Source organism: Candoia aspera, chromosome 3, assembly GCF_035149785.1.
Source record: "Candoia aspera isolate rCanAsp1 chromosome 3, rCanAsp1.hap2, whole genome shotgun sequence".
In the NCBI taxonomy this organism is placed as follows: Eukaryota; Metazoa; Chordata; class Lepidosauria; order Squamata; family Boidae; genus Candoia; species Candoia aspera.
Window position 1 is genome coordinate 188,682,508 of NC_086155.1, and position 12,506 is coordinate 188,695,013.

The window sequence follows — 12,506 nt, forward strand, 5'->3', positions numbered from 1 at the left end:
GAGCAGTGAAAAATGTTCTGGTAATTTTTTGTTATAGCAAGTAGAAAAGATTTTATGTGTGAAAACTTCCTGATTTTTTTCAAAAGCTAAACTTGTTTCCATATTGTTTTATTATGGATTATGGTGCTTGATATGTGCTACTTTAAGTAACACAGACCCACTGAAAGATGGGTTACAAATATTTTGATAAATATTATACAAGAAAGCCTGCAATCCTATGCACGCTTAAAAACTCAGTGATACTTCTTGGTGAGTGAACACAAATACAATTAATGCCCATGTGATTAGAAAGTTCAGCAACTGCTAATATTCCTTGCCCTGCCTAGGTTAGATAGGGGGAAGTAGGTAGGGGAGGGTGGCAGGAGCAGAGATACGTGGGCTGGACAAATCACTCTGAGTGGGCAGAGGTCAAAAAGAGAGAAAAGTCTACACTTTGGGAAGAGAGGCAAAATCTAAATCAAACAGCAGTACAATTGGAGCGATGGCAAAAGTGATAATGGCCAGCCATTGTTATGCTATTTATTCATTCCAGTCTCATATAATTACTGCTTAACTATAAATTTTGATTTAACTATGTTAGCGTAGACCTTTAGTTTTAGCCCCAGTTTCATAGCAATCAGAACTAACATGATAGCTTATTAAGCAAAATGCTATTACAGTATGTCTGGCCCTGTTCATTATTTTTTAAAATTCTTATTAATCCTTGTTAACTAATGAATAAAAGGAAAACTGAATTCACTGAGGGTGATCACATGAACAATTTATTCTGAGATACTTACAGAGAGATCAATATAAAATATATTTGAAACATACCAACTTTCTGGTGACCTTGGTCCATTCAAAAAGTGTTACAAAAGAAACTGGCAAATATGAATCCAGAAAAAAAAAATCTATGCCAGACAGTTGTGCAGCATACCTGCTTAACGGAGAGGGTGAAGAACAATATGTCAAGTCAATCTTCAATATTCAGTTATTATTAAGTCCAAGTAACAAATGGGATACTTTCTCATATACTACAAATGTGATACAACATGCAGGAGTGACTCTAATTACATTGGGCATAATTCCTTTGTAAAATCCATGAACTCCTTCTTTCCTATGGAGAAGCAGAACAGATTTATTTGCAACTTCCAACGAGTTTGTAAAGTCCTTCAACAAACTCAAATGATGTAATTTTTATATTCTTCTTATGTATTTTTGGATTACTGTCAACTTGATTATCTGTTGCTGAAAACTAGCATGTGGATGTAATTACTAATTCTTTGTAGGCTTTTTTAAATATTTCCAAATAGAGATATATTAAATCATAAGGCCTGGATAATTTTTTAATTCAGGAAACCATTAACAAACATGTACTGACATCCCACTGAAAGGTATTTGCACATATTAGTGTGATGACTGGTATCTCTAAATCCCTGTGTAAAAACTTTATCTATATTCATAGGCTTAAGGAAAGATAAGAATGGGAGAGAAAAATAAGCTCAGATACTTGTTTTCCACCTTTCCCTCTGCTGAAACCTGACAAAATCTTCCCACCCTGGTTCATAGCTCCAAGGGGAATGTTCACAGCCCAGTGCCTTAATTCCAATTCAGAAAGCCCCAATTTTCCTCTGAAACAAATATTTAATAATCCTGAGAAAATGAAGGGTAGAATAGAAAAAACTGTTATTAGATTTACATTCCCAGGCCTACCTCCACGTCCTATGGATGACATTGAGTACTCCAGAGTATCTGTTGTGCTGATCCTGGAGGCGTGCCCTCACAACCTGATAGGGGTATGTTGCTGTGACTGCAAATATTTTGGATAATGCTGCCATGGTAATATATTCTAAAGTGTTCTGAAAATGGAAAAGGACTGATATTACTTCTCAACTATTTTGCAAAACCACAGAAATGTATACTTTTTAACTCAGTACTGTATTATTTTTCCATCTTTATACAAATGTTGCTTCAATGTTGTGATGATATTTTATACAGCTGTGCAAAGCATTGGAACAGATGCTTCACAAAATGGGCTGATGTGAGTGAGGCACCCTTACTCAAAGCTGAGGGGGCTGCCCCCTCTAGAAAACTTGGCGCAGTTGCTCTTTCCCAGACTGCCAGTGCACACAGTCTTTTAGTAGTTTAGGTATTTGCTTTAATATACAGAAATAAAGGAAAAGGAGAAAAACACCACATATATCTGCAGTAGCTCAGGTTTAAACAAAGCATTAAACTCCTGGCTATGTGAAGTAATGTTGGTAACTTTCTCCATTATTTTGATAGACAGTTCATAAACTGAGAGAGAACACATATCACCAATCCAAGGCAGTAATCCAAGGCAGCCCTATCTTTCCATTATAACATTATACACTTTTACCATGCCCCATGATGGATAAATCCATAGTTCTTCATAACATAATACCTTCCAAATATAATGATGTAAATACAGTAAAATCTTGATGAAAAAAGAACCAAGCCCCTGCCATGGTGTCAGCTGATGTGCCCAGTAATAAACGTGAAAGTCAGGAAAGGTAAAAATCCACCGTCATACACAACAGGAATGTAGATAAAATTTAGGAAACTATCCTTCAAAACGTTAATAACTTATCAAGCTTTCTTTTCCAACCCCACTAATCTGGTCCAATTCCAGTTGGGCACTCCCTATGCAAGGGTGGTGCAGCCTTGCCACTCCTACACGCCAAATCAGGCAAGGAGAGAATACACCTGGCACCCCTGTTTCCTGACCATCAGGCTTATATGTGCAAGGCAGGTGGAGCAGAACCAAGTTCTCATCGCTGTCCATCTTGGTATGGGCAAGCCCCAAACAAGCGCAACTGCCTAGAGGGTCACAACCCACAGTCTGAGAATCCCTGCCTTAAAATATTTACATGGGAATCCTTGTAAGTATATGTTCAGTGTTGAGGCAACATTTAAGTAGCATTTATCTTTTTCCATAAACTCATTGGGATTTTTTTTTTACTATTTATAGTAATATTAATCTGAGATAATCAGTTTGAAAAGTTTACCTCTACAAGTAAAGAACCTTGTGATATTTAAAAGAATTCAAACATCAAACGAAGCCCCATTTTTTTTACGGAATCCTATATATACATTAGAATCTATAGGAAGTACATGAAATTTACTCCAATTAATTGGGTAACTGGTAATTTACCAAACTGTTGTACAGCATCCAATAAATAAGTCATACTACATCATCAGCATATAATAACAGTGTTGAATAGCAACTTTTATGTCCATTGTGTCCTTCAGTTTGTGAGATGGACCAATCATTTCAGTAGCAAATTAAAGATAAGAGAAGATTAAGTTCCATGAGACATCTTAATGGGCAAGAAGATGTACATGAAGTATACATACACTGAAGCAGCTGGGCATACACCCACACAGTGATGACCCGGGAAAGCCGTCCAATCAACAGCCTTACGTCTTCTGGAGGATGTGGCTGACTTAACATTTCAAGGTATGATGTTTATGATGCACCCTTTGAATGTGTTGTGCAGTCCTAACATTTTATGTTAAGCAGATGCTTCCAATTTATAGTTTATCTTACCAGTTTCATATTTGATGGTCTGTTTTTAAATTTATTATATCGGGATTTTAATTCTTCATAAGCCATAAACTGAAGGGCTCCATGTGATGTTCCAAACAGACCTGGTACAAATCCCTGAAGCCATTAAAAAAACAAAATGTAAAAATGATCCCATTTACCATATGAATTATATAGTTACAAGCTTAAAATCCAATATTGCCAATATATATACAGTATGTGTAGAGTGATGGAATGCTCCAAATTACAGAATACATTTTATAGAAAAGAAGATTCAATCTGGTTTCCATATATGAATTCTATGAAGGCCATATTCGATTTAAGTGCTACTTTACACAAGTCCTTTTCTAAATTTAAATTTCAATCTATCTACTTGTTCAGTGATTCAATGATGTGTATTTTACAGGTATTAATAACTTGAAAAAATATATAAAATAAATAAACTCTTTATTGCAATTTAGACATTCCAAACATACATGAATGAGAACTGGAACTTAGCAACAAATCTTTTGCACTGAAACCCTTGCAAAGACTGTTTAATGTATTTAATGACAAAATACTAATACTAGAACTCTTGACCACCCTCCTAATTAATTTACCTTATATAGCCCACGTATGCCTTCATATTTGTATATTTTAATAAGAGCGTCAAACATTCCTTTGTACTGCTTCTTTGACAAGTCTGCACCAGCTTCATATTGTAACACAAGCCGAGTCTTGGTTACCCATATTGGGTTTGTAATACACAAAGTCATTGCTCCTATCAAATATAATTCGAAAATCCTATCAGTGCTAGCATTTTAATATTATAGAGACAACTTCAAACATAATTTACAAATTTCTGATTTTAATAAAATCTGTTGTTTATGAAACATAGGACCTATTTATATATCACATGGAATTTATGTATTAAGATTGCAAAAAATTCAGTATCTATACTTCTGTGGAAAATATTTACCGAAGAGTTGTACATAACTACATAAGAGGTGTACATAACTACAATTATAATCTTGGAAGGAATTATAATTTTCTTGGAAGGAAAATCCATTTAATACATTAGAATGTTTTCAGTATAAATTGCATTGTAAAGTTGGGAATACATTTTGTGGCATCTTTGTATTGTGGCCAGGAATTATGGATAAGAATTTATATTTATAAGATAGGGTTAGAGAAAACAATCTTTTTATAAGACCTAATACTCAGCAAGTTGAGTATTTTTACTTTCAAAAAGACAAAAACATTTTCAGATGTTCAAAATTGTTTTCTGAATTAAACATAACTCAACAAAAACAAAGCTCAGCTTACAGGCAGGCAAGAAATAGCTCATATATTTCTTACCAGCTTCAGCTGCTGACACTAGGTGTTCAGCTGCTCCAAGGCTTTCCAGCTTATCCTCTGTCTTGTAGGCTTTGATTGCATTGTAGCTGAAGAATCAAATATGATGTAAGGTTAGCATATCCAAATTATTATTTGTTATAGAAGCATTAAAATAATTACACGCCCAATTACTGTGAATAGCTTTCTTCAAACTGACCCCATGCCCTTTCACAAACAGCTTTTAACATTTTCCTGTGCTTCAAAGACAATTAGATATTGCCTGCTTTCCCTAAGATGGGACTCTCCATATGTTTGTGACAAAATTCTTCCAAGAAAGAAGGTTCGGATATGATATTGAAAGTGAGGCCACAATCTGGAGCCCAATAGATGATATTATTTGACAATCTTGAATTATATTCAGTAGCCATAAAATGGGAAGGCAGCTTATACAACTGATGCTTCTCCTCACTTCTGCCCTGTTGAAGCTCCTGGTATATGCTGTAAATGTCTCCAGGTGATCAAGAGGCAATCCTAAACAGCAGTGCTGTGTTATATACAGATTGGGGCTGTGCAATGTTTCAGATTTGATTCTAAACAGATGCTTTGAAGAGAGTCTGGGTGCACTGTTTTCAACTCTATAATACAGCTGTATCTTTTCCTGGAAAAAGACTTCAAAGTAGTGCTTCTCAACCTTAGCCATTTTAAGATGTGTGGACTTCAAATCCCAGAATTCTGGGATTTGAAGTCCACACATCTTAAAATGGCTAAGGTTGAGAAACACTGCTTCAAAGAGTTGCAGAGAGATGCTATGTTAGTACCCTCTCATATTCCAAAGCATCTTTTTGGGAGCTGAGTCCAAAATGATACATAGCCCTAACACAGATGTAATGCAAGGAGAGAAATTATCTGAAATCACGGACAGGAGCTTGCAACATCCCTCTCTACCTGCTTCCGCTCTCCCACTGCAGTCTTGCATGACACAACCGATAATCTTAGATAGGTCTCCAACTCTCCAGAGAAGATCTTGGGGAGTACAGGAGGCTACGGGGTGGAGGAAAGGAAAAGAAAGATCAGTTGCACAAGTTGCCTTTCAAACCACTGCTCAATGACTCTCGACAGCTACTTTGGTGAGAGGAATTCAAATAGCCATTCAGCTACTGTATGAAGGTTACTGCGTGGTCTAGGGCAGTGTTGCCAAGATTGAGAAACACTGGTCTATGGCAATAAGTGTGTCTGTGCGTGTATGTGCATCTAATATTAGACAATTCCCCACACAATAACATACAGTCTCTCTCCTTGAATGTTTCTATAAAATGCTATATAAAATTAAGGAATGCAATATAAATGATTGGGGAAAAAAATAAAAAGTCCTCATTAAATAACTATTCTGTTTTTATTGATAGCAACTCAACTGCCTTCTCTGCAGTTGCTCCCGCCCCCTGGAACATTCTTCCCCTGGAGAACTGGCCCCCTTGCTCCTGGACTTTCGTAAAAAACTAAAAACCTGGCTCTGCCAGTATGCCTGGAACAGGAAGGGGAATAATCATTCTTGGGGATGGCTAGCACCCCAGAATGGCCTTATGCTCACAGACTGAGATACAACCTTCCGCCAACTGGATTTTATCACATTTTGTATTTTTATTGTTTATTTATTGTCATATTTGTTGCATTAGAATTTTGTGGAATTTTAAACTTTACTTTGTTGTAAACTGCCCAGAGGCCCTCCGATAAAATTTGATAAATAAATAAATATTAAATATAATTTAAAATAGTAGTTGGTGGGTAATATGAGATTGCTCATTTAACTGGTGGATTTGTAGTAGTGCTAATTTTTTTTTTTAATATGTTCAATCATGTCCGATTCTTGAAGACTGCCTGGACAAGTCCCTGCAGTTTTCTTGGCAAAGTTTTTCAGAAGTGGTTTGCCATTGCCTCCTTCCTAGGGCTGAGAGAAAGTGACTGGCCCATGGTCACCCAGCTGGTTTTGTGCCTAAGGCATAACTAGAACTCACAGCCTGATGCCTTAACCACTATGTCAAACTGGCTCTCATAGTAGTGCTAATAAGAAAGCAATATTCTAGCATATAAAATACCAGTGTGGTCTATGTATTATACACAGTGTTTATATATTTCAATAAATTCACAATCTCTAGAAGTTAATAACAGTAAGCTAAACTTTTGATATTGTCCGGGAAAGAATAATCCAAAGCAGTGGATGTGAGACCAAGTAAAAGCTGTTGAAAAGTATTAGATTAGTGCTGTACAATCTTAAGGCTCAAGCCTGGATGGACAAAGTTAACATCTTTGTTAATCTGCTGTAGAAGAAGTGAAAAAATTGGGAAAAAGAAAACTGTTTTGGGATTAACTGGGAGATATTTAAACAGCTTCAACTTACAAGAAAAAATACAGACCCCAAGAGGCACCTGCCCCCCAAACATTTGGAGTCACTCCTTGGTACAGACCACGTAATCCTTCTTGTTTCCAGATGGTTGACAAACAATGAAAGATACCATTGTATTTTGGTCTCAGCTCCAAGCCATCATTCACTATACAAAAGAATTGGAAATTAGTCTGAAAACTGTATGCTCTTAGATCATCCAGTGAGCAATATAACTCTCTTAAACTACCACACTACAAGTAGTTTTTTTTCCTCTCCTGATGAGAACAAAACTCCAATTCATGCATTATGCCTCTACAGGCTATACTAACAACCTCATCCCTTATTCTCCTTTGAAGGAGGCCCTCAGTGCCTCCTTCAAAGGAAGACAAAGCAGCTGATGTATCTTACATCTTTAAATTAATTTGGCAAAGACAGTAGAAACATCCAGGTCATAAAAAATAATTTATTGGAACAGCAATTTTTTTATATAGAAAATTCAGTATCTAATCTGTGGCCCTTCAGCAAAGGATTGTTACCTTGTCATGGTGCTGGAGCTTGAGCACCTCAGTGATGCCATGAGCTAAACCGTGAAGGGCCACCCAAGACGGGAAGGTCATGACAGAGAGGTCAGACTAAATGCGATCCCTGGGGAAGGTAATGGCAACCCACCCCAGTATTCTTGCCGTGAAAACTAAATGGATCAGTACAACCAGAGATATGTCGGTATACCATTGGAAGATGAGACCCCCAGGTCGGAAGATGGTCAAAATGCTACTAGGGAGGAACAGAGGATGAGCTCAACTAGCCCCAGACGTGATGACGCAGCTAGCTCAAAGCCGAAAGGACGGCTAGCGGCCGACGGTGCTGGTGGTGAACGGCGAATCCGATGTTCTAAGGATCAACACACCATTGGAACCTGGAATGTAAGATCTATGAGCCAGGGCAAGTTGGATGTGGTTATTGGTGAGATGTCAAGATTAAAGATAGACATTTTGGGCATCAGTGAACTGAAATGGACTGGAATGGGCCACTTCACATCAAATGACCACCAGATCTACTACTGCGGACAAGAGGACCACAGAAGAAATGGAGTAGCCTTCATAATTAATAGTAAAGTGGCTAAAGCAGTGCTTGGATACAATCCAAAAAACGACAGAATGATCTCAGTTCGAATTCAGGGCAAGCCATCTAACATCACAGTGTTCCAAATATATGCCCCAACCACAGATGCTGAAGAAGCTGAAGTAGAGCAGTTCTATGAGGATCTGCAGCACCTACTGGACGACACGCCTAAAAGAGATGTTATTTTCATCACAGGAGACTGGAATGCTAAGGTGGGCAGTCAAATGACACCTGGAATTACAGGTAAGCATGGCCTGGGAGAACAAAACGAAGCAGGACATAGGCTGATAGAATTTTGCCAAGACAACTCACTCTGCAGAACAAACACTCTCTTCCAACAACCTAAGAGATGGCTTTATACATGGACTTCACCAGATGGACAACACCGAAATCAGATTGACTACATCCTTTGCAGTCAAAGGTGGCGGACATCTATACAGTTGGTAAAAACAAGACCTGGAGCTGACTGTAGTTCCGATCACGAACTTCTTACTGCATAATTTAGGATCAGACTAAAGAGATTAGGGAAGACCCACAGATCAGCTAGATATGAGTTCACTAATATTCCTAAGGAATATGCAGTGGAGGTGAAGAATAGATTTAAGGGACTGGACTTAGTAGATAGGGTCCCGGAAGAGCTATGGACAGAAGTTCACAACATTGTTCAGGAGACAGCAACAAAATACATCCCAAAGAAAGAGAAAACCAAGAAGGCAAAATGGCTGTCTGCTGCGACACTAGAAGTAGCCCAAGAAAGAAGGAAAGCAAAAGGCAACAGTGATAGGGGGAGATATGCCCAATTAAATGGAAAATTCCAGAGGTTAGCCAGAAGAGATAAGGAATTATTTTTAAACAAGCAGTGTGCGGAAGTGGAAGAAGACAATAGAATAGGAAGGACAAGAGACCTCTTCCAGAAAATTAGAAACATTGGAGGTAAATTCCAGGCAAAAATGGGTATGATCAAAAACAAAGATGGCAAGGACCTAACAGAAGAAGAAGAGATCAAGAAAAGGTGGCAAGAATATACAGAAGACCTGTGTCATGTCCCCCGTTGCGATGTATACATACATCACAACGGGGAACATGCCTTTCCGGTGAAGGGGAGGGGGGAGGAAAGAATCAGTGCTAATCCCATAAGCACTGAAAGACAATACAGATAAAGGACAAAGGAGCCATACCTTTGCCCTGACCCGGGAAGCCATCATCCTATCTCCCTGACATCTCTGCATTACCACGGGGGACACACCTGCTCCAGACACAGGAAGAGGACAGAGGTAATCAGCGCTAATCCCCCTGATCACCCATCGAGACTCCGGAATCGCCCCCTGATCACCCATCGAGACTCCGGGTTCACCGTCGGTCAGGACTTTGGGACAATGGGGGGTGGGGAAGGATGAGGTCCGCACCGCGGGTATTTACCGGCTACCTCACACGCCATGTGCTCATTCCTGTCTTTCTCCGTGTCTGCATTCTATTCTTAATAAACAAGATATCCTTAGCCCTGGCTGGTGAGTCTGTGTTTTTTCTGAATAAGGCAACCATCACAACCTATATAGGAAGGATAACAATATCGGGGATAGCTTTGACGGTGTGGTCAGTGAGCTAGAGCCAGACATCCTGAAGAGTGAGGTTGAGTGGGCCTTAAGCAGCATTGCTAATAACAAGGCAGCAGGAGACGACAGCATCCCAGCTGAACTGTTCAAAATCTTGCAAGATGATGCTGTCAAGGTAATGTATGCTATATGCCAGCAAATTTGGAAAACACAAGAATGGCCATCAGATTGGAAAAAATCAACTTATATCCCCATACCAAAAAAGGGAAACACCAAAGAATGTTCAAACTATCGAACAGTGGCACTCATTTCACATGCCAGTAAGGTAATGCTCAAGATCCTGCAAGGTAGACTTCAGCAATTCATGGAGCGAGAATTGCCAGATGTACAAGCTGGGTTTGGAAAAGGCAGAGGAACTAGGGACCAAATTGCCAATATCCGCTGGATAATGGAAAAAGCCAGGGAGTTTCAGAAAAACATCTATTTCTGTTTTATTGACTATTCTAAAGCCTTTGACTGTGTGGACCATAACAAATTGTGGCAAGTTCTTAGTGGTATGGGGATACCAAGTCATCTTGTCTGCCTCCTGAAGAATCTGTATAACGACCAAGTAGCAACAGTAAGAACAGACCACGGAACAACGGACTGGTTTAAGATTGGGAAAGGAGTATGGCAGGGCTGTATACTCTCACCCTACCTATTCAACTTGTACGCAGAACACATCATGCGACATGCTGGGCTTGAGGAATCCAAGGCTGGAGTTAAAATCGCTGGAAGAAACATTAACAATCTCAGATATGCAGATGATACCACTTTGATGGCTGAAAGCAAAGAGGAACTGAGGAGCCTTATGATGAAGGTAAAAGAAGAAAGTGCAAAAGCTGGCTTGCAGCTAAGCCTGAAAAAAACCAAGATTATGGCAACCACTTGATTGATAACTGGCAAATAGAGGGAGAAAATGTAGAAGCAGTGAAAGACTTTGTATTTCTAGGTGCAAAGATTACTGCAGATGCTGACTGCAGTCAGGAAATCAGAAGATGCTTAATCCTTGGGAGAAGAGCAATGACAAATCTCGATAAAATAGTTAAGAGCAGAGACATCACACTGACAACAAAGGTCCGCATAGTTAAAGCAATGGTGTTCCCCATAGTAACATATGGCTGTGAGAGCTGGACCATAAGGAAGGCTGAGAGAAGGAAGATAGATGCTTTTGAACTGTGGTGTTGGAGGAAAATTCTGAGAGTGCCTTGGACTGCAAGAAGATCAAACCATCCTCCAGGAAATAAAGCCAGACTGCTCACTTGAGGGAATGATATTAAAGGCAAAACTGAAATACTTTGGCCACATCATGAGAAGACAGGACACCCTGGAGAAGATGCTGATGCTAGGGAGAGTGGAGGGCAAAAGGAAGAGGGGCCGACCAAGGGCAAGATGGATGGATGATATTCTAGAGGTGACGGACTCGTCCCTGGGGGAGCTGGGGGTGTTGACGACCAACAGGAAGCTCTGGCATGGGCTGGTCCATGAAGTCGCGAAGAGTCGGAAGCGACTAAATGAGTAAACAACAACAAATCTGTGGCCTCTTAATAGGTGATCTTAAATAACAGGCCTAGAAATGGCTTGCCAGCTAAATTGGAATAGTGGACTGAATGGACTAATGATCCGATTCAGTAATAGCAATGGTGTATGTACAATGTTAATGGGGAAGATAAGAGTCAAGGGCAGTTACTACCTGTCATATCAAGGTCCTGTCAGTTTCTAGGGAAGAGGATACATAGAGGGTTAGTTCTTCCCTTTATACATTAGCCTTCAAAGCATTATCACACTTGCCTCAGCCTGGCAGTTTTGGATTTGTAATATGGAAGAAGGATGTTTGGATCCAAGATAGCCCTCAATCCCTTTCAGAAATTAACTGTTTGATTCTTTCCACTGGGGGAATGTTACTGGAAATAGATCCACCTCAGACGAGCAGCAGAAATACACCCAAAGAAGCACAACTTGGTTACTCTATTTTTTTATATCCCACCTTTCGTTCAAAGCAACATACTTATTTTCCCTACAACAATCCTGCGCCCATTTAACGTCCGCCTCTCTGGCGGTGGGGACGAGGAGGGGAGCTCACCTGCGAAGCGGATCTTGACCAAGTCCAGCGGGTGCAGGACCAGCGTGGACACGACGCCGCCGCTCAGTCCGGCGAGCAGGTTCTCGTAGTGCACGTGTCTGAAGAGGGGCTTTGCCGTCGGGGCCGAAGTAGCCGAGGGGGAAGAAGCAGAGCCCGCCAGCGTACTTTGGACGCCTGGAACGGCAGCGGAACTCATGGGGGAGAAGCAGAGAGCTAACGCGAGAAAAAAAGACCACGCGCGAGACCCGTAGACGCGCGCGTGGCCACTAAATTCCCCTACCACAGCCCCACAGCTTCCTTCTTCCTATAGCCAGCAACCGCCAGTCGTTCATAGTTGCTCCTCCAATCACCCGACAGCATTCACAGCTGGTCCCTCCACGTGGGCGGGACTAGTGTTCATACGATCGCGCAGCGGCCGGCTTCTTTCCTCACTAGTACTCCCTCTGCTTAACGCTCTCACGGGCC

General features: G+C 40.2%; 1 protein-coding gene across 1 annotated transcript; it reads right to left on the minus strand.

Moving 5' to 3' along the window:
- Nucleotides 1–257: 257 nt before the first annotated feature.
- Nucleotides 258–12,470, minus strand: SLC25A32 (solute carrier family 25 member 32). Its single transcript, XM_063299581.1, has 7 exons — nucleotides 12,042–12,470; nucleotides 7,260–7,410; nucleotides 4,886–4,971; nucleotides 4,147–4,307; nucleotides 3,551–3,664; nucleotides 1,693–1,838; nucleotides 258–1,096 (listed from the first exon to the last, which is right to left on the minus strand). The coding sequence occupies exons 1-7, from the start codon at nucleotides 12,235–12,237 to the stop codon at nucleotides 967–969; spliced, it is 984 nt and encodes a 327-aa protein (XP_063155651.1). The 5' UTR covers nucleotides 12,238–12,470; the 3' UTR covers nucleotides 258–966.
- Between the last annotated feature and the right edge of the window lie 36 nt (nucleotides 12,471–12,506).